We start from the raw sequence: 21870 nt of genomic DNA, 5'->3' as shown, positions 1-21870 counted from the left end.
CCTGTGCATGCGTGCCCCGGGGGCGATCCCCGCAAGATCGATCCCAGGAGGGACAGCCCCAGCCCCGCTGAGCAGGCACCCGCCGGGCAGCCCCGCGAGGTCCCCGAGAGTGGTGGTTGCCATGGAGACGGGCGGCGCATCCCGGTGAGGGCGGTAACGGGACCGGGAGCGGGGGAAATGAGGGCAGATCCCGGTGAAAGGCTGAGGGGAGCGCGGGCCGCGGCGGTGGAACGAACCGAGGGGCCCGAAGAGAGGCAGCGCGGGGGGAGAGAGCAGCCCTCGGTGTTCGGGGTGGGCTCCGGGCGCTGCCTGTCGTCCGATGTTCTCACCCTGAGTCAATAAATCATCTCCACATTTATTTTACTTCTGATATCGCCTTGGAGGCAGAAAACATATTTCGACACTGAAATCCCTGTAACCAAGTCTCACACTGCTTTATTTTCCAAAATAAGATCTGGAACCATGTACTTACCCATTTGCTCACGTCAGGGTTATTCACTCCCGATTTCTGCCACTTCCCTCACACTGCCAGAAATTCAGATACATTTTCAGAGCACTTGAAGTGATGTAGGGGAAGGAAGATAAAGGGAAGGGAAACCTTGATGGTCTCTTTCCTTTTCCTTCTCTTCCCATCCCTTTCTTTCCTGTCCCCTTCCTCTCTCCATTCCTCCTCTTTCCTGTCCTTTCCTTGCCCTTTCTCCCTCCCCCTTTATTTCTTTTTAAATGAGAACCTTGCTGTCCTAATATTTCTAGCAGGAGGCAGAGCTGTGTAAGGTAAGACCACACCTATTTTGCTTTTCAAGAGACCTTTCTTTGGTAAAAATGAAGTTACCTGTGATTTCTGGCTCAGCTGCTGCTCCTGTGGATATTCAGAACCTCTCTTTGCCAATCATTTGCCAAGCAGATCTAAAGAGGATGTGACATTCTCAGCTATGCATTTTATCACTGGAATTCACTGGAGTCTCTTCTCTTGACTACAAGGAATGCTGCACAAAATGCTGCTTCTTGTATCCATTTTCCTTTATCAGGCAGCAGGGTGGGAGGAATGAACATCCAGGACTCTCACACAGCAGAGGGAGTTGCAGTCCCCAAAGGAGCAGGAGGCCAGACCTTTCATACAGTTGCTTCAAAAATTATTACTTGATATGTTTTTCTTTCCCTTTATATCAGCAGGGAAAGAATGTCATCCAAAACTCACGGGGGAATACGCTTTTTTTAAAAATTATTATTAATAAAGTTTAATGAGGGAGTTCAGCAAACACAACAGTGCAGGGTGATGCCAGTGGATGGTCTGAGGGGTACTGGGCTGCCACTAAAATCCAGAGCAAGCAGCTCATATCTGTAGAGTTTGCTAATTCACAGAGAGTGGTTTCCTTCTCAAGTCCAACTTAACACAAGGCCAGACCCTGCTGGCTTGGCACATGGATCTGCTGAGCAAGGATGGGGATGTAAGAGAAGGTGCACAGGAGGAGCAAAGCAGCAAAGGGCCTTTAGAGAAACATTCCAGCTGCCAGCTGTCTTGAAACATATTAATATCCTGAATTAATCCTCTTCTGGTCAGAAGCTGCTAATGGAAAAGAGGAAAAGCTGCTGCATCCTCCTTTGTTTCCAAATAAGTCCCTTTTTCCTATGAGAGCTGCATGTGTTATTTTTTTTTCCAAAAATGCTGCTGTAATCATCTGTCACAGCTATCTACCAACACATCTTTTTTCACCATATTTTTAGCATTATGACTCCACATGTAATAGATTATTCTTAGGTTGTTTAGACTCAAAATATGGATCATGGATTTCTGAAAAAGATAAAAATGAGTAAAACATTGAAAAATATTTTATTAGTGCCTGTTGACTGAAGACACTGCTTTTCTTGATGAAAAAATGCTGCATCTCCAGTTCTATAATTGATTCCAAGGCTGACAAGAAAAGTGATGGGTTTAATGTATTATACAGGTCATTTGCCTTTTTTTTTTTTTTTGTTAATGCTTTTATCAGATTCCTATCTCAAGTTGTTATAATTAAGATAAAAGAGAGAAAAACTCTCAGAAGCAAAGGGATGAAATCACTTCCTTCTTTGTCCTAGGTGACCATCAAAAGCCCTGCTCAGAGGAATTAGATGTAAGTGGTTACAAACAATACAAGTATAGTGAACATACTGATAATATTCAGAATTGTTACTTTGCTGCTATCTTTTCCTGCCATGATTTAAAGAAGCTTCTTGAAATAAATCAGGATGCCTCTGCCATTACCTTGGCTGAAAGGCTGTTCTGTATCTTCATCCATTCAGGAGTTAGAAACCTTATCACAATGGCCTGGCTTAGGGGAATTTACTCTCTTTTGACCCAGAGCAGTATTATCCTTTACCTTAAATACCTCTGTCTCTCCCTGGTCTCTGCCCTTCCTATGGATTTACTGAGAGCAATCCCAGTCACTGCCTGTGCACACTTTCTAATCTCATCCCCAGGGAGAGCCCTGTCCTCTTCCAGCACATTTCAACAAGTGCTGCATTAAACAACTTCCTGCAACAGACAGGGACATCAGGAAATAGATGTGTGAAATCTGAGTTTGTTTTGAGTTTGAATCTTTTGTTTGTTTTACCTATTCTGTACTAACAGACATCAAATAAACCTGCACTGAAAAGTGGCTCTTCTTTTCTGCCAAGTGAAATTAACTTCATGGTCCACCTGTAAATTACATATTTTCTTCAAAAAAACAACAAAAAAGGAGGAGGACAAATGATAACTGCTACAGAAATGTTACAGCAAGTATGAATCTTTTTAAACACTTGCTTATGAAATATCACTGATTCCCAGTGATTCAGAGCAAAGCTGCATCCAAACCTCTTTAATTTTCATAGGATATGGCCATGTCCTGTGCTAACAGGGACTGCCTGATGCGTTTCCTTGGCATGCTTACAGGTTGGGCTGTAATATTTTGCAGGCTTAGGATATGTTTATGCAAGGGTTTTACAGATGGCACAAATCCAGTTGTAGGTAGAGCAGCCAAATTAAGATTTTGTTAGTGATTGTTGATACTTCCATTGCAATGACACTCAGGATCTCAGCCACCTCAGACTGCAGTTGTGCTACATGTTGTACAAGAAATACCTGGTTTGTATGTACAGGCTTTGGAGGGATTGTCCAATGGCATATCAAAACATTACCATTCTCAGAGAATTTCCCCATTGTTGTGCAGGTGCTTTCTTAGGTATTTTTGGATTAATAGTGAATTTTCACTTTTCCTTAGAGATGCTTTCACAATATTCCATCTGTAGGCAAGGCAGAGGGGTGCTTCAGTGTATGTCAGAGCAGTTTCATGTTTGAATTGCAAGTTAAAATAATACAGAAAGTTAAAGATTGTTTACTCAGTCCAGATGTTGGTTCTTGTTTAACTTTCAGCATCTTAAGATGGTAACATTTCCTGCTGAGAGGGGTCTGGGATCATAAAAGTGTGAAGGCTGCACAGTAATATTGAGGAATGATTAGAGCATGAAGGTTCACCCTCTGAGACTTTAAAGGATATGGATTTATGTTTTTCTTTTGAAAAGGCACCTTTCTTCTGTCCTTTCCCAAAGTCCACTCTGCTCCCCCCTGAACTGAATAATGAGGCACCTCACCCAGTTTGTGCCCTCCATACCCATTCCCCTCTCAGCCTGTCTACCCAGATCTGCTGGAGGAGGGACCAGGACTTCTTTGTTTTGTGAAAGCTAAACATTCCCACTGTCCCTGAATGCAGCCATTAGCAGAGCCCAGCTCCTCTTATAAACAGTGTATGGAAGGTTATAAACAAACCCAGGGAAGTATATGTAAGGCTGCAATAAGGCTATTTTGGGTCTACCTTTAGTTTAAACTACTCTTACTGACATTACTAACACCACAGCATTTTTCTGATTGGTATCTTTTATCTTTGTTCCTCCTAGCAAGAACACAGAGACTAAACAAATGGAAAAAATCACTCATGTGGAAGCTCTGATGTTTGGTGCTGTGCTGGAGAGCTGTGTGGATCAGCTTACAATTATTGGATACATCATGCCAGTTCCACCTTCGGACAAGGCAGACATCAACCTTGTATGTGCCACTGCTTTAAAAGATGTATATCATATTTTTTTTTTCTTTGTCTTGGTTTTATATCTTTTACCAGCATTTAAAAAAAATTCACTCAAATATATCTTCTGTGATTCTATGACTCTTGGGTGAAGAAACACAATAAAAGTTACCTAATTTAAATATTTATATTGCAGCATCACTGAGAAGCCTTGGTCAAGAATTTGTGCAAAGGACTCAACTGATCCAAGATGAGGTTCCTAAGATTATGATTTTAAAGTCTCAGTGGTTAGACAATAAGCAAAGAATTGGGGGAAAGGAAGCAAAACATATGTAGATTCTTCTGTAGATACAGAGCTATTTTAAAATTAGAAATGTATAGGTTATTTCAAAGTACTCAAAACTAGGTTAATTCTATTCCTCTCCAGGTCCATGCCAAAGATCCTTTTGTTCCCACAATGTATTAAGAAAGATGCACTTCAAAATATATTAGTAACTACCCTTTCTCAGTGCTCATTAATTATTAGTTGATTTCTAATAGGCATCACAGCTAATATGGTTGGGCAGAGATATGGAGAGCAGAGAATTCCTGATGCTCAGGAGGGGTTTGTTGCTGTGGAGGAAGGTGGTGTGACAGTTCTGGTAGCTGTTAGACATGGGAATCAGGATGGGACCGTCCTCAGGGGTCAATGGCTCCAAGTACTGTGCTCCATAAGTGACACAGCAGGCTCTTTCCAGTTCTAGCAGGTTTGAAATCTTTTTAAGATGAACTCAAGAAAAAAGTTCACAACCAGGATGGAAATAAAAACCGGGATCTGAGTTTTGACATCTAATGATGTTCACTCTGTCTAATGTACTACTTAAGAATGCCATAGGAAGTTAAATCAAATTTTTCTACGTGCTTCCTTTGTATATTACCTTTCCAAAAAACCCATGGCAAAGCAGCAGCAGCTGGAGTTAGAGTGATTTTCAGGGTGGGAACGATGCTGAGTCTGTGCCATAGAGGGCACTGCTCCCCTGAAAGACTCCTGGGAGCCGGCCTCAACTGCTCCCAGAGGATGCTTCTCCCTCTCTTATGTGCCAGCAGCAAAACACAGAAAGAGCACATCTCTGGGACAGCAGGAATTGTCCTTTTCAGACACGCAGACTCAGGTTGATAGAACTACTGAAGGGACACGTAAATTACAGAGAAAACACCTTTGCTTTTCTCTTCAATCACATGATGCTCATTCTCACCAAGTCACATCTTAGAACACAACTTTCTCACAGGTTAGAAACCCTACCTGTGGTCTTAAAGATTTCAAAACAATTTGAGGAGGAAACAATTTAGAAACAAGAAAATGGCTTAGGGAAGCTACTTGCTAACTTTGGTGCTCTGTAATTTGGTACTCCTCCCTGTTTCTCAGATTACATTTGGCTGTTTTCATTGTATTTGTACAAGATCTGTATTTGCAAAGTACCCTGGAGTTCTATCAGGCAGACAAAGTAATGGCATTTTCAAAGACTGACATCTGAATTTCAGTTGATGACATTTTTGAGAGGATTAATCACAGTGTTGGCCAGCACCTCACTGATTTTCCAGATTGGATGCTCTTGCACATTGCTTCACACAGTGCATGCCCCAGAGGAAGGCAGCCTTTGTATTTGCTGGATTTTGGGCAACACACAAGCACTTAGGAGACTACACAGATGGTAACACATGCAGTTTATAAAGTTCTTGCTTTTACGTAGTTATTTGTTGATTATTAGTGTGTAACTACCTACTGTTTACAGACAACTCAGTTATTGCCTGCCTTGAACTTTCCCAGACATTAAAAAACATCAGAACATTCATAAAATCTACATGATATTAAAGCAGTTTGTTTGCCAAAATTAGTTCTTTCTGAAGTGCAGTTGTCACCAACCAGCTATTTAAGCCCTTTTTTTTTACTAATTAACAATGCAATTTTCATTGGACAGTGTATGTTTTGTATATGATTCATTTAAAGTAAATTTAACCGTCCAAAAATTAAGCACATAGTCACTTATCCTCCTTCTGTAGTCACTGATGAGTCAGGCACTGCCAGAGGCTGATCCACCCCAACCAGAGCTGTCCAAAACACTCAGCAGGGAGCAGTTCCTTGCAGTGCCCTCACAGACTGCAGCAGCACCTCCAGCTTCTGACAGAGCCTTGCCTGACAAGTAACTTTTGCAAGTACTCCTGGCATCCACAGCTGCTGCCCTGACCACTTGTTTTCTCTGCTCTGCTGGCACAAATGTGTGTGTGGTTGTGGAAGGATCTGGACTGAGAACTAGTGCTGCTAAAAATAACTTTTTTTTTTTTCCTTTTTGCTGGAAAATGTTTCATCACAGTGAATTCTCTGTCTGCTTCCCCAAGCAGCCGGGGTGGGGAGCAGGCAGCTGTGCACAGGGATGGGCTGGCAGAGACTGTGCTAGCTGCAGTCAGCAGTGCTGTTAGGAAGTGTTCAGCCACAGAAATGCTGGTAGGCAAGCCACAAAATGTTCTCTTTTAATGTCCCAGTGTATACACCTGCATTTTATCCATAACACATAAAGCAGAGAATTTCCTAGAAGCAAGAGCTGATTTTAAAGTGTACCTTTGCATTTTTGGGGACTTTTCCTTTTTTAATGAAATTGTACTCAATCACAAGATACCTTTCCATGAAGGAGAGAGATGCCAATATTTTGAATTTATCCTTTGAATTCAGCTGTTACTCTCAAAAAACCTGCTAAGCAGATAGCAGACAGAAAGTCTATTGCAATTATTTCCACACAGCTCTAGTTATAACAATTATTTTGTAGGGAAAGTTTCTGGTGACAGGCAGTGGGAAATGTCTAAGATGGAGAGAAGGAGGAGGAGAAACAGGCTAACAGTTTGTAAAAACTGCTGCAAAAAAGGAGGGAACAACTTGTTCTCTGTGCCTAGAGACCAGGACAACAAGCCAGGAGTTAAAATACTGTTGAGGAGAAAAAACTTTCTTATGGTAAAGAAAATTGTGAGGGGCTGGCATTGACAGGAGGGTGTGTAGTCTGCACTGCTGGAGGCCATTAAGAACATGTCAGATTAAGAACAGTCTGAACCATCATCTCTTGGAGTGAATGATTTCACCTTTTTAGGCCTTTTCTAGTCCTGTCATTTTAGGACTTTTGAGCCCATAAACTTCAATGAGCTACACTGTGTGCTCAAAACTAACCAACAGAAATTTTTCTGATCTTCCACTCTTGGCAAAATGTAACATGCACTATCAGCTGTTATCAGTATAGCTTCATTCTAGTTAATTACTAATTTTCCTTCCTATCACATAATGTTGCAGAGGGTTTAGTTCTGCTGTGCAATGTGCAAGCAGGTCTCTCTTATTCCCTTTTCCCTCATACTCTTATTTCCCTTATCCCCTTTCTTTCCCATCCAGGAAATGAAAGCAGTGATCCAGGAGGAGCTGGGTATCAACTTCCCAGAGCTTATGTCAGAAAAGCAAGAGAGTGGGCAAACAGTCCTGGAAAACACCGAACAAGAGCAGCAGCAGGGGAAAACTGAAGATCACAAAAGATCTTCCAAAACCCCCAAGAAACACATCACTCGGGCTCTAGAGAAGCTCAAAAAAATTTATGCTGACAGGTGAGTGAAGCACCTGTGAGGGGTGCTCAGAGCTGTAAAGTTCTCAGTCTATCTCTTGAAAGCAAAAATAAAAAATCCTTGCTCTCCCACTGCCAGAGTACATCAGTCTCTGTCTGAAAGGAGTTCCTCTAGGGATAGGAGTGGTATACTTCATGGACCACTTAGTTCCAGCCTTTGCTTGCTTCTGGATGCTACCTAATGGCCAGGAGTTTATTTTGAATGGAGCTGTAAAACATCACCCCATTGATAATGGTTGCCTGGGCAGAAATCATGGCAGGCACTCATCAGTGCTCATGTTCTGGTACCTGGAATCAGGTTCCTTTAGCTGATCCCACTTGCAAAGGGAGATCTGAGCCTTGTTTTTGAACTCAGTCATTCTGCAGGGCACACAGAGCTTCTGTGGCAGTTATAGCCATTATAGAAAAGGTAATGTATATAAAGACTAAAGATTTTCTTTCTTTTTTAAAACAAACTTTATTCCTGCACCTAAGCCAGTGCCCTGATTTGCAGAAATATCAACAGCCATTGGTTTGAAAGAGATTATGCAGCTGACTGCTCAGTGTGCGTTTTTCTGCATCCTGGCTGCTGTCATTTAGTGTCATTTCAACAACGGGTTCAAGGAAGATTCTGACACAAGTGAAGAAAATGCAGCTAAAATGTAAATGGCACATGCATCATGACATTCAATAAACTGGACAAGCCCACGTATTGCATGGCTGGGTCTCATTTTCCAAGATCCACCTGCCATCACTACTGCAGGCCAGCAGCCTTCTTAATGGCAGCAGTCTGGCACAGCATGGATATGTTTGTGCCTCTTTGCAATTTCTCAGAGTAGCATGCAGGGCAGCATTTTAAATTATAAATTTCAAGCAGCTCCTAACACTGAGTTCTCCAGATGTACAATAAACAGATACCATGGGAGAAGCACTCCTGAGTTTGGTAGGACATAAGACCAGAAAAGGGATTTTTTTTCCCTGCATTTTACTGTAAACAGTAATGGATACTACCAGCACCTGTAAAGTATTGTTGTGTTCCTTTTCTTCCTGGCAGGCAGTATGCAAGTGATGTAATCACAGTCACTATTAAAAAGATGGAGGAATTGGGAACATTTAGTAGCCTAACAGATGCTAATGAGAGAGAGAAGGCAAGAAAGGGCAAGTTTTATGACATCCTCATCAGGTCAGTGTTGTGTTCAGTTCTTCCCTGTTTAAATGCTGAAAGCCCTTCCCATTCAGTACATGCTGAAAAGGGAATAAAACCCAATAAAACTAAAATACAGAAGGGATACCTTTTAAAACTTGGATTATTCTGTTTGCTTTGCAAACTGCAGGTTTTTCCCTTTGGAAAGAAATAGTGGATGGGTCTGATACTGATCTGAGCTAGGATTTGCCTGAGCTTTGACCACAGTGGACACCAGTGGCTGAATTAGTGCAAATGCCTCATTTCAATTAAAACATAATGTCATTTAGGAGCTCCTTGATCTTTAACTTCTGTCCCCAGTGAAAGCCAGAGCAGCAGAGGATCTGATCAAATCAGGGCCAGCAACATATGGCCTTTAGGTTGTCTGATGCCCAGGAGAATCTGCTCTGACCCATATGCTAATGGGCTCCCTTTTCCCAGTAGCAGTGAGGGGTTAGCACAGATGGTGACAGAGGGGTTGTATTTAAGGCTAATCCACCAGCCACTGTGCTGTGATTCTCTTCTGTCCCAAATCTTCCAGGGTACACATTTGTTATAATCTCAGCTCAGACTGGTGATTTCTCAGCTCAAACTTTTGAGCTCTAAAGGTGGGGTTTTTTTTGTTCTTCTTTTTTTTTCTTTTTTTTTTTTTTTTAGCATGCGAACCTCTGGTTCAATCCGAACACCATCAGAGAGAATTGCAGTTATCAGACAAATGTTTCACCACTTTAAAGCTACCTCAGTGTAGCAGCTCAGGCCCATCACTGAGGGTGCACAGCAAAGCTGCTCTCAGTCATGATTTGCCAGGAGTCCAACCTACAGGAACTGCTCTTGTGGTGACTCAGGGATCTGCCTCCAGGGCAAATCCCCAGCCTCAGTGCACTGTGTGACTTCAAGCGTGCAACCCAACTCTTCCACTTCCACTGCCTAAAACCAAGGGATTTATTGTTTATCCATGGAAAGCAAGAATGAGATTAGCAATTGGCTGTGGAGTAACTATCCAATACTGACAGGTAGAAAAGAGCAGACAAATTATAATCAGAAAAGACATAATCCTTTTTATCCCCTTCTGTCAATCATATCTAGCCATGTTGTACCATACATTCTTTTCATGGAATGAACTTGATCTATCTTTCAAGATAATAAATACTTGCCTCATTTTGTGTAAATACACTGTTCTGAAAACCACCTGCAGTGAGATGATGGGAGACTCCTTATCAGGAGCTTTTGTTCATCAGTCACCCAGATAAAGACTCTGAAAATGAAATGCACATGTGATTGTAAGGTTGGAATAGGATACAAAGTTTCAAGGACCAATTGTAGTATTTACTGGTTTTAAAACTAATCATAAGCATAAAATCTAAGAGAAGCACTCTGAATGAAACAAGATAATAATACCTAGAATATTTACTGCATCTGTTTTATTTTAGACAGATGAATACTTCCCTCAGGTCCCTTCATGATCTCAGAACCTGGGGCAGTGCTCTTTGGAAGATTTTAGGTCTGATATGAAAGAAACAACATTCTCATACACCTAATAACACAATTTGGCACTCTCTGCTGCTCAGGCTTGCTATTGTATAGAATCTCAGGCATTTTTTGCCTAAATGTAGAAACTGTGACTCAATGACAGGCATCTTCCATCTCTGCTATAATAATTGCATCATCCTCAGATCCATTCCAGGCCTTCAATAAGAGCATCCCCTGTTTTTTTGGCTTGTTCTCCCTTTTGTTCCCATCTGCCTTGCTCAGTCTATGCACCTCTTCTTTCAGGATTTACTGACCAAGTCAGTAGTTTTGGTGAGAAGTCTTTGTTTATCTTACCTCAATGTATCAGGAGACAGGAAGTTCCTCTTCTAGGTAAACAGCTCTTGTCTTTTTTGATATATTCAAGTGATTGTATTTTCCCACCTCAGGGAGGAAAAAGGAAAGAAGGACATAAAGGCACTCCAGAAACAGCTGCAAGAAGTCAAGAAACAAACTAGTCAAGACCTTCAGGTGAGAGCACTTTGTACTGGGCATCTTGCCAGGGGGAAGCCTGTTAGGAAGCTGGCCTCTGCTGCCCAGCACTCAGGGGGGCCATGGCCATACACAATGAGCCACCACTTAGGAGTACAGGAGCAGAATAATTACAATAAAGATTTGTACTTGGAATAAGCCCACTAATGACTTCAAGAACAGCATCTGATGGTTTTCAAATGGGAGCTCAAAATGCTCATAATCATGAGAGACTGTGGTCAAATTACAATATCCCAGAAACTCTGCTGGGAGTGACAAAGCACAGATAGTGCAATCAGTAAGAAAGAGGTTATCTGCAGGTAACAGTATCTAAGGTCCTGTCATACTCAGTCATGACAGATTATTTGGCACAGAAGGAAGTGTGCCAAAGGGAGTGAGAAAGACACCTATCATAGGGGCAGGCCATTTTTCTACCTACATTTTCATCTGGGAAAGTGTCATTCTATTAATCTGTTTTTCTAGGCTTCCAGACATCAGAAAATCCCAAACAAGCCTACACAAGGGCAGATCAATGTTATTGCACATATGCTGTCAACTTAATCTTTCTGGAAAGCTTCAGCCCTTCTGTCTGCATCATGCAAAGGGTGTGTGCATGCACAGTAAATATGGGGCATTCTGGAAATATAAAACTTGCTACACTAGTGCAGATCAATTGAATGGCTTATCACTGGTCACTTTGATGCTCATCAGACAGCTCAGACTGGATGCTCATTCAACATGGAAATGTAGCCTGGCCCTGCTGAGGCAGATGTGTGGTAGCAAACAAGCAGAAGGGATGCTGGGGCAGAGCTGTACAGGGGCTGGGGGAAGGAACAAGAATCTGACATTTGGTTCAGTAGCGAGCAAGAGGATAGCAAGGGCATTTGAGGAAAGAATTGGTGTCACTGAGTTTTGTCTTTGGATAAAAGTGTGGAGAGTAATCAAGCCAGGATACAGTTGACTACAGAGAGGAATTTTAAGCTCCAGACATGCTGGTGAAGTTTGGTTTGTAGAACACAGGCTGTGTTGGCAGCCTGGATGCATACACAGTGGAAAGTTTAATTGTAAATACAGGGGGGACATATTTGCTTCTCACACTGTCCCTTCTCAGTCAGACTCTGAGGGCTCCTGGGAAGTTCCTGCTCTCCCACTCCCCAGGCTGGTGAATGTTATAAGGTATTTCTCCATCTGTGTAGTGCTCTGCAAACCTCACCATGTCCATGCACACAATATACATACCCAGTCCTGGTTTAATGCCTTCCCAGGGGCTGTGATCATCCTGTCTTGTACCAGCAGCAACGTCCTGGCCCTCCACACTCAGGGGGCCTCTTCTCTGTGTCCTGCCCTGCACCTCCCCTACTCCTGCAGTCATAAAAATGTGTGTAGCTCCCGTGCTGAGAGGGAGGAGGGGGTCTTCTTGTTGTCCTTTTAGTGCTAATTCAGTTCTTGGGTTTTGCCTCATCAAGTGGGATTTGCACTTATCTGGGATTTTTTAAAAAAATATTTCAAGCTTAAAAGTCCTTTTCTGAGCTTCCTTATAGTTTCAGCTTTGATAAATCAAAGACAAGACTACTTTAAAGTACTGCTTTCCTCCAGTGCCAAAAATAATGGTGTCTCACTGTGTCTCCCAAGGGAGAATAATTTCTATTTGCTTCATATGGGATTTTCCCATAGGCAGTTTTACAGACACTTGCATGATTTGTCACCTTGCCAACTAATTAAAAATAAAAATACAGCTTCACTGACTTTGGAGTACTTTGAACAGCAGTAATAATGCACAGACCTGTAGACAAAAGCCTACATGGCTGAGGAAACAAAAGCGAGCAATTCTAATCCTGGAACGAGAAAAACACGGCCTTTGTCTCACTCATGTTGCTGTGAATTTGTATTTTCAGCCTTTCTACCTCTTAATAAGATGCTAATTAATAGTGTATTAACCTGTTCAACTCATTTTTCTTTCTAATGGAACACAAATCTAATGCTAAATGTTCTGTATTTAGTTTTCTCTTGGAAAGCACTGATGTCTCTAAAAGAGCTGAAATGGTGCATCTGGTTTTGCTCTTACCTCTCTGTGCAGGAGCAGCACTGGTAGCTCAGGTTTGGCTGCAGGGGGTCTGTTTGCTGCTGCTCTGTTCATTTCATAGTTTCTATGAAAATACTTTCTATGGTTTCCTGGACAAGTAACAGCAGCCTGTGCAGCTTTTGAAACATATTAAATATATCATACAAGATTATACAGCATAAGATAAAAATTTAGGAATGTAAAATTTAGCATTCCTGCATTGTTCTTCACCCAAAGACTTTTTATGTCCTGTAGGTTTTGTGGTGTACTCATGTTATACATGTGTGCAGGTAGTGGTGCCATTTTATAACAAGCAGTAATGTTACAGCTACCAAACAGACAGAAAGCCAAGCCACTGCACCACAGGACCAGTGAAAACAGATCTGTAACTTTAATTCTTTGTCAGTTCTCATAACACACCCAGACCCACTGTATCAGTGCATCACTCAGTCATGCTTTTAGTAGTAAGATTAAAACCCGTCATGTTTCTTCCCTTTTCCTCTCCCAGGAGGACAAATGCATCAACAGAGTGTTCTGTGGAATGTTTTAAACACATACACACACCCACTGGTGCATGTTTCTACTGGAGATATGCACAGGATGATCACAGCAGAAGGCACAAGTTTCGTGATGGTCCTGAGCTTCCAAGGATCACTGCAGCACCTGGAGCTGGTGCACTAAATCCAGAGGGGCAGGGTTTTCCATAGGAGTGCTGCTGCCAACAGGTCTGCTCCCTCTGCCAGCAAAGTGCCCCTCCAGGGGCTCTCCTGCAGCTGCTGGCATTGGTGCTGAGCTGGCCAAAGGCTGCAGAAGCGTTCTGTCCATGCCCTGCTGTCCCTGGGGCACAGACATTCCCCAAGGGTGCTGGGGAGCTGGGACAGTGATGCAGGCAGAGCCCCACTGAAGGGCCTGCAGGGCTGCTGCTCCCCTGTTGTGGTTTCAGGGGAGTGAGCCCAGGCTGCAGCAGCTGTGTGGATCCAAGCACATCTCCAGGCCCTGCAAGCTGAGATGCCACAGCTGCCAGGAAGAGCTTTGAGCTCTGAGCACTCGGTGTGGGAGCAGGGCAGAGCAGGGCCTCTGTCGGCACAGAGCACAGCTCTCCTTCCCCTGCCAAATGGGCAGCATTGCACTGCTGCAGAATTCCTCAGACTGTTTACTCCTGGGGGCTATTTTTGTAACCAGCTGTATTTTATGACTGTAAACACTAATTGCTGTGGAAGAGCTTGGTGGCACTTACAAGAGAGATAAATCAAAGCAAATGAAAACATAGGAGTGTGGATAAGGTTTCCAGCTAAGTGCAGCTACTTTTGCAGCCAAATAGCATCTGTGGGGATGACTCCAGTGGCACCAGGTGACAGCAGACAGGCCCCTGAGCTGATGTCTGTGAGCTGAGAGATCAAAGAAAATCAGCTTGTTTACCTGCTTGTGAAGCAGTCTGGCTCCTGACAATTATTTCCTGGGTTTTGATCTTGGTCTCTGCCAGTTTTCTGATAGTTTTGGATACGAGGGACGATTTGGTTTGGCAGATTCAATGGTGAAGTCATCCCAAATAAGCAGCCCAGAGATTTACTGCATCAGCTATGAAAGCATTCCATGTCCTGGCATGGACCTTTGCTATGATAAACCAGAATGAATAAATATTAGCTCATTTTTCCCAGTTATTGTCCCTGAAGTTTGGGGAACAGTACATTCTGCAGATGGTACCCACAGCTAGTGGGCATTTACTGCTGCATTTACAGCCTTGAGCTAAATCCCAAAGGTGCCCCAGCTGTGCAGGTCCTGCAGCAGGAGCTGCCCTCACGCCCGCAGCCGGCATTCCTTGGCCAGGCAGATGCTGCTGTAAAGCACCCGTGGGTTTTGCATTTCACTTCCTGTCTGCTTTGGATTGTGTAACCAAGCCCCCAGACTGCCCACCTCTAACCAGTGTGTTTTACAACACTGCAGACCAAATCCAAACCACAGACATGCCATTCACCAGAGAAAACAACAGAGCAGATGGGCCCCCATCCCGGCTGAGGCCTGGGGCACAGGAATCAAAAGCACTTTTTTCTTTAATAAATGTGAAATGAAAAAGAAAATAACCTGGTGAGAAGTTCACGCTCTGCCCCAACTCTCTGAGTACTTTGTAACCTAGGCTGAACCCTTATTTTCTGGCAAGTTTGCTGATCACGAGCAGATAGCTGTAACATACTGACATCAGCAGTGTTTGACTTTCCTGAGCCTCAGCTCCACAAAAAGTTGTGGGTTTGCTTTTTTTAAATTAGCATCTCCTCAGTCTCTCTGCTGGTTCTTCAGTTGAGACATCATTGCACTATGACCCAGGAAGACAATCTCAAAATAGAGTGGTACATTCACATCCCCTGTCTACTGACCAGGAACACTTCTCCCAATGGCCACCAAAGTTTCATGCCAGGGAAAATAAAGGTCATGACCAGAAACCTTAATGAGGCACAAACAGCTCATGTCTGTAGCTGTCTGCAGTCATATGATGATATGGCCATAAAAATAGTATCTGATGTTTGAAACATTCAAAAACATGTGAACGTCTTTGAACCCACAAAACAGCATCAGCCAAGGCTCCAATTATCCTGAGCCTCATAAATGTACTCTACTCTTGCTATGCATGACAAGGGGTGCAGAAGGAAGGACTTTCCTTTTAACTGTTCCAAACTCTTCTTATAAGGAGACTTTTTCCAAATGAGTCATGCTGCAAGGGCTTTCAAACACAGCACTATTGAGCTGGCTTCTTTTAGTGGCATTTTTCCATGTTTACACAGCTAAGGAATGCGAGGTGCTTCAGAGACAAGATATGTGGGCTTCAAAAAATGTCAGCACTTTGGTATTTCATCTTCAGCTGTGGAGGTTTGGCTGCTGAATATCAAACCCACCACAGCATGGCAGGGAAGCAAAGAGAAAGGCTGTAATGGAGCAGTTGGGTGCATTCACACTGATCTTGCATAATTACACAGGAAGCTTTGATGACCTTTTTAACTCAATAAAGTCTTCATTTTACAGGCATTTGTCCCAAGTTCCAATCCCAGGGTAATGAACCTTTATCTGCTATTCAAATAAATTAATTAAAAAGGAGTAAACAGAACAGCAATCCCAAATCAAGCAAATGCACTTTGCTTCCTGAGCATGCTCCAAAAGCTGGACAAACCACTCAGGATTCTGCTGTATGGGAGAACTCTAGGGAACAGAAAACTGAACTTTCTACCCCAGGAAAGCTCAGCTCCATTGCAGAGCAAGGCATGGGGAGAGGCTGGGACCTCATAGGCAGATTTTCCTTGACACTGCTTCCTTGCCCTGGGTGTGTTTTCATAATGAAGTGGGCACCATCTACCTGGTAAGATTTCAAGAAAGAACTGTTTGAAAATACAAGCAAGTCAGCATTAGATTTGCACTTGTTCCTAAGGCTGTGTTTATACAGTTGCTGCATAACTAGGAATAAAAATAAATTCAGGGAATAGAGTATACTTTAGGATAACAAACTTTGGCTTTTGTGGGGCTGAGACATTATCCTCCTCTTACAGAGGCTCACTCACTGAGATAGTCTAATGCAAGGTGTTAGTAATAAGTAAAGCCTAACTTTAAGTGGTTAAAATTCTTTGGCTTTTATTCATGTTTATCTTAAGCATGACTGAATCAATTTCTTGACCAGAGAGCAGGCCTGCCTTCTTGTCCCACTCTGTGCCTCAGTCTGCTGTCTTCAGAGGCAATCACTCCTTGCTGATGGGTTTGTTGCTGCCTATATGTGTTACGGATAAAACTAACCTTTGAAATGCTTCTTGAAATGGAGCAACATTCAAGTGAAAGTGAAACCCATAGCTTTGTCTCTTCTGACTTTATCAGGGAGTGGAGAGATTAAGGAAGGTGAGCTGAACTCAGTGTCCAGGCTTGCTTTTGTGCTGCTTTTGTCTCCACTAGAGCCGAGAAAAAGTTATTGATGGCCTTAAAGATAAGCTTCAAGAGATCACTGCCAAAGTGGACACAGAGAGCAACTACCTGAAGAAAAACTCAGATCTCCAGATCCAGCTAACCCAGAAAAAGTGCAGCAGTGCAGAGAATGCCCTGGAGAAGGAAATCCAGGTAGGCCCATACTGAAAGGCCTCTCCATCTATTAAGGGAAGAGCCCTCCCTTGCTCCCCAGATGCCCTCTCTGTTCTCCATTGCAGTCACCAGCACAGCTGTTTGAGCTGGATGAGAAAACTCACTGGGGATAGACACCTTTATCTCTTCTATTGTTTCTCTGTATGATGCTGCAAACAGCAACAACAAGGATGGCATGGCTGTAGGAGACAGGGAATGCTTCAAGCAATACCATGGCCAGAAAACCAGACCCAGAAGTGTATCCAAAGGTATTGGCAACCTGAGCTCCCAGCAGTGCCCCCAGCAGATTATACACATAGAGCTGCTTCTGTGGCCATAAGGACTAGAAAATGGACTGGTTTTGCAAGCATCCTTTTTTGACTGATCAAGGTCTGATCTAATTGTCCCTTTTTCATGGATGGCCTGGGAGCAAGGACTGCCTTGGCTGATTTTATCACTGGGAAATATGTCTGTGGACTACACAGAGCTCCAGCTCTTGTTACTCAGCTTTCAGCAGCAGTGTGTGCACACACACACCAACAGTGTCTCACACATGTTCTGTCTGTTCTGATCACAGAATTTGAAGAGCAAAATTGATGAGGAGATTCAGCTTCACACAGAGACTGAAGATTTCCTCATGCAAGAGTATCTGGTATGTGTGACTGTCAGCCAATGCTTAAAATAGCAGCCTATAAACACCATATCATTGATTAATGCCCAAGGGAAAACAGTTATTGCTCCATCAAATGTACCAGGTTCATGACTGCTGCAGTTTGAATGATTACTTGTCCTCAAATCTTAATTAACCTAGCTCTCCAAGGCTTGGGATTTGCTACATGCAGATATATTTCCTTAAAATTAGGGTTCATGTAGTGAATTACATTGTTTATTCAGGTGTTATGGATTTTTCCTCTCTCAGTTGTATTTGGCTAACTGGAATTTTATTTAGACCCTACTTAGCTGTCACTGGGGCTCCCAGCACCCCCAGTGAAGAGCCCAAAGTAAGAGCTGTGCAGAGGGGAGGGACACTGGGGAAGGAATGACACAAACTGCCAGTCCAGCCTTACCTGAGGAAGAATTGGAGTTGGATCATTGCTAACCCACAACTATTTTACACATTTTCAGCAGCATGAATGTCCTTGTGGTGTTGATTCAGAGGTTCAGAGCATTCCTATTATTAACAGTGAATAACCTGTCAGTGAATGATGCTGCAAAGCCTCTCATAAATGGTATGATGAGAAGAAAACCTGGACTGCTGCAGGGTGCCTGAGGTCACTGCCAGTACAGAATTTAATAGGAAATAATACCTTTTAAAAAATGTAATTTGAGTGCAAAGCAGTGGTGTATCTTGTGAGCAGTTGGACAGTGTGCTCTGCTCCCCAGAGCTCTGGTGTGATCAATGCTCCCAGCGAGGGCACAGCCCCAGCACACGCTGAGCCTGGCTGAGCTCCAGCAGCAGCCCCTCAGTGCTCAGACAGCAGCTGCTGCCTTTGCAGGGGCTGCAGACAGGAGGATGGCCATGCCCTCCATCCCCCTTGTGTGTCCAGCTGTGATGCTGTAATGAGATTGATGCTTTTCCTCAGATTATTTTTCCATGGAAGCAATCACGGTGGTTGCTATGGAGAAGTTATTGGTGAATAGGAGGAAGTCATCTGGGTGCCTGTTTCAGAAACACCTGCCCTATTCATGAACACAAAGCCAAGTTCACAACCTGAAATAGTGTGAAGTGCTGTCCCCTGGGACCTTATTCCTGGTGTGCTGAGCTTAATTCAGAAAGCAGGGAGGAAGTCAGGCAGAGGATAAAAGCTCTCCCACTGACAAACTGTGCTTTTTAAACCCTCCCCTCCTTCTGTATACACACACAACAAATGGCTTCTGGCTGTCACTTGCTTCATCAGAACTGACTGCACAAAATAACTGCCCTGCAGTAATTTATGAGTAGTCTTAGGGGTTTGATGCTTTCAAGATGAGAAGGAAACCCTGACCATGCACAATTGACAGGACTCACCCCCATCCTGAAAGCAGGCCATGTAATAGTAATGTAATAGTAGCAAACCTCTCACCTGTGCCCTCTTTTTGCACCATGCTAAGCACCACTCTCCCCATGCAGAAGGTGAAAGAGAGGCTGGAATACTGGATAGACAAGTATGAAAAAGACACTGCTGCAAAAGATGAAGAATTGGATGATCTAAGAGCATTGAAGGCCGAGAACTTGGAAACAATGCAGAGATTTGCCAAGGAGGTAAGACATCAGCATCTCAATGTTTAGCCATGCAAAATTGCATTGGGCTTTTTCCTACACTCATTTGGATAAGGAACCAGGACCACAGGAAAAAAATCAGTAATTTTGAGGCATAGGCTGTGATTATAGCACTTGTCTTGGGAAGACAGGGGCTGAGATGTCATCTTCTATTTGCCACCTGTGACATCAAGGAGGGATGATGATGCTATTTTCAAATACCAGCAAGTAATAAGAGAGCTACTGACAGCCTTTGTGAGGGGCAGAGATACTGTCCCATCCCATCAGCCTGCCTCACCTTACTTTGCTGCCTGAGTCTGAACAAATCTGCTCCTTCTAGGAAGATCAGGATAACACAGCTGAGACTGGAAGCTCATCCCTCCCTGCAGACACACATTCTCAGCTGAACAGAGCTCTGTGATCAGGGAGCCGATTCTGGCTAGAACCATTCCTGCCCCACTGGGTTCTTGGTTAAGTGCTGAGCTCTGATCACAGCAGAACAGCAGCACAAAACACAGAAAAGCATCTAGAAAAATGTGTGCTTTAAAACCAGAAGGAATTTACTTGTAAACATTGCTTACCGTCCATGGCTTGGAAGTGATGGGATGGAGCTGGATGTTTCCCTGCTTGTGGGCTCATTTTTCACTCAGCACAGTCATCTCAGGGTCCCAAGTGTGTTTGTACATCATCTGCTGCTTGGCCTGGGGGACCAAGTGTCCTCCCCACCACCAGCTGCTGCCTGGGAAGCATCAGGCAGCCATTTTACAGCACAGGATCAGGGGGTTAATCACATCCAGGCCAGGAGAGGTTTCACTTTGGCAGCAGCTCCAAGTGCCTGAGGACTGACGGTGGTAATGAGCAACATTTGCCATCTGGATTTAGGAAAGATCAAATAAGGAAGGTGGGGAGGAAAGCCCCCACTCACACATTATCCCTGGGCTGCCCTGGAGCTCCCTGCTGCAGAGGGACACCACAACCCACGGGCCTGAGCAGTCCTGGCAGGGCTGTGGGAAGTGTGTAGCAAGATGAGACCTGTAGGCAGCAGAGGGAAAGAATTCTTGCACCAGGGCCCAGGTGAGGCCTGCCCTGGCACACGGCTGGGCACAGTGAGCCCTGAAGGCTGGCTGTGCAGTTTAGGGGATGTATTTTCATGGCTTTTGCCATCCCTGTGCTTTCTTGCAGTGCCTGACATTCCAGACAACCATCATCATTGACCGGACAGACAAGGAGACCAAGAAGAAACAAAGAGAGCGGGAAGCCCTGGAGCTGAGGAGTGCTGTGAAGGTAAAGGGGAGCAAAGCTGAGGCACTGCTGCTCCAGCAGCAGCTGGGAGTTAATAATCTGTGCCTCAGGCTTTGTGCAGGCAGAAAACAGCCCAAGAAAGATGCCTGGTGTGTGGTGGCACAAGCAAAGGACAAAGCCTGTTCCTTTTGCTGGGGCACACTGAGCCAGCAGCTGGCTGCAGGTTTGAGAAGGGAAATGAAAGGGGAGCAGCCAGTCTCCTGCAAATATCACTGCACAGGTGATACAGGGAGGGTCACGGGGTAGTGCCCCTGCTTTTCCCTGGCCACCAGCAACAGCTATGCCTTCAGCCTGCCTTCAGCCCAGCTATGGATGCCTTTGGCACAACTAGCACAGGCCCAAAGGCTGCTGCGTGGGCTGGGGAGCACAGGAAAGACTCTCCAGGCATTGAGCTGTACCAGGTACCCCAGCAGTGATTTCCCCTCAGGCCTCTCTCTCCCTCACTTGCAGGTGCAGGCCTGGTGGAAAGGTACAATGGTCCGCAGATTCCTCGGCCCCTACCAGAAGCTTGAGAAGTATTTGAAGGGAATAGGAGAGGAAACAGGCAAGGAAAAATCTGGAGCAAAGAAGAAAAAAGCTAAGTAAAGAAAGTGGCCACAGATGTGCTCCAGAACTGCTGCTGGGCAGGGCACTGTGGTATGTCTGACAGGACAAAATAAACCATGTAACAGAGCTTAGGCAATGTTGGAGAATGCAGTTCCTGCAGACACACTTATGGTGAAGCTGCACTGAAGATCTTAAAGCTGCCCTTGTTCAGCCTTTTTTCCCCAGCAGAAAGGGGATTTGCATCAAAGCAGTGAGAAACACTATCCCCTGCAAAGAGCTTTATGGAAACAAGACACTGGGAGGCAATCTGTTACCAGCCCAGTAACTCAGCAGTGTGGGATGCTCTGCACCCAGAACCTCCTCTGCTGCCCCCACAGCTCTGGCTGTGGCTCTGTGTTAGGTGGGGAGGCTGAAGCAGCCCCAGTGGGCTCTCTCTGTGCTCTCCATGCCTCCAGTGCTGGCATCAGGTCAGCAGGGAGAACATGGGCAAGTCTGCAGTGTAAACACAAGTGCAGTCAGAGCATGCAGGTTTCCATTGCCACAGTCCTGCACAGTGTCAGTGCACAGACAGAACAGCTCCATGTACTTTCTGACCAAGGGAAAAACAAGGAGCTCTGGAGATATGAGCAAAGGATTCTGTACAAAATCAGTCTCTGGGAAGGCTAAAAATACCTAAGAAAAACCTTCTGATGTGGCTGCAAAATATGTGTAAAAATACTGTGATTTTCCTGTCCTGGTTAACGATTAAAAGTAGAAAATCAAAGCAGGTCCATCTAATGCGAACTGGGATGATGTGAAAG

At 44.1% G+C, this 21870-nt stretch overlaps 1 protein-coding gene across 3 annotated transcripts; it reads left to right on the top strand.

The window, feature by feature from the left end:
- Positions 1-76: 76 nt before the first annotated feature.
- Positions 77-21836, top strand: IQCG (IQ motif containing G). Of its 3 annotated transcripts, none has more exons than XM_064721265.1 (10): positions 77-144; positions 3916-4063; positions 7450-7655; positions 8706-8834; positions 10751-10832; positions 16822-16983; positions 17561-17635; positions 19094-19225; positions 20405-20506; positions 20975-21836. In XM_064721265.1, exons 1-10 carry the CDS (start codon positions 122-124, stop codon positions 21107-21109), a joined length of 1194 nt encoding a protein of 397 aa, XP_064577335.1. In that variant the 5' UTR covers positions 77-121; the 3' UTR covers positions 21110-21836. The 3 variants fall into 3 exon arrangements, with proteins under 3 accessions (XP_064577335.1, XP_064577336.1, XP_064577337.1); XM_064721267.1 differs by lacking the exon at positions 77-144 and adding an exon at positions 2080-2114; XM_064721266.1 differs by lacking the exon at positions 8706-8834.
- The last annotated feature ends 34 nt before the right edge of the window (positions 21837-21870 follow it).

Source organism: Zonotrichia leucophrys, chromosome 9, assembly GCF_028769735.1.
Source record: "Zonotrichia leucophrys gambelii isolate GWCS_2022_RI chromosome 9, RI_Zleu_2.0, whole genome shotgun sequence".
In the NCBI taxonomy this organism is placed as follows: Eukaryota; Metazoa; Chordata; class Aves; order Passeriformes; family Passerellidae; genus Zonotrichia; species Zonotrichia leucophrys.
The sequence above is the reverse complement of the archived record's forward strand: the minus strand, read 5'-3'. Positions and strand labels throughout refer to the sequence as shown.

Coding starts and splice junctions, on each gene's coding strand:
- IQCG (XM_064721265.1), top strand. CDS start 122: ATGGAGACGGGCGGCGCATCCCG. Junction 16,984..17,560: donor CCCTGGAGAAGGAAATCCAG/GTAGGCCCATAC, acceptor TTCTGATCACAG/AATTTGAAGAGCAAAATTGA. Junction 19,226..20,404: donor TGCAGAGATTTGCCAAGGAG/GTAAGACATCAG, acceptor GCTTTCTTGCAG/TGCCTGACATTCCAGACAAC.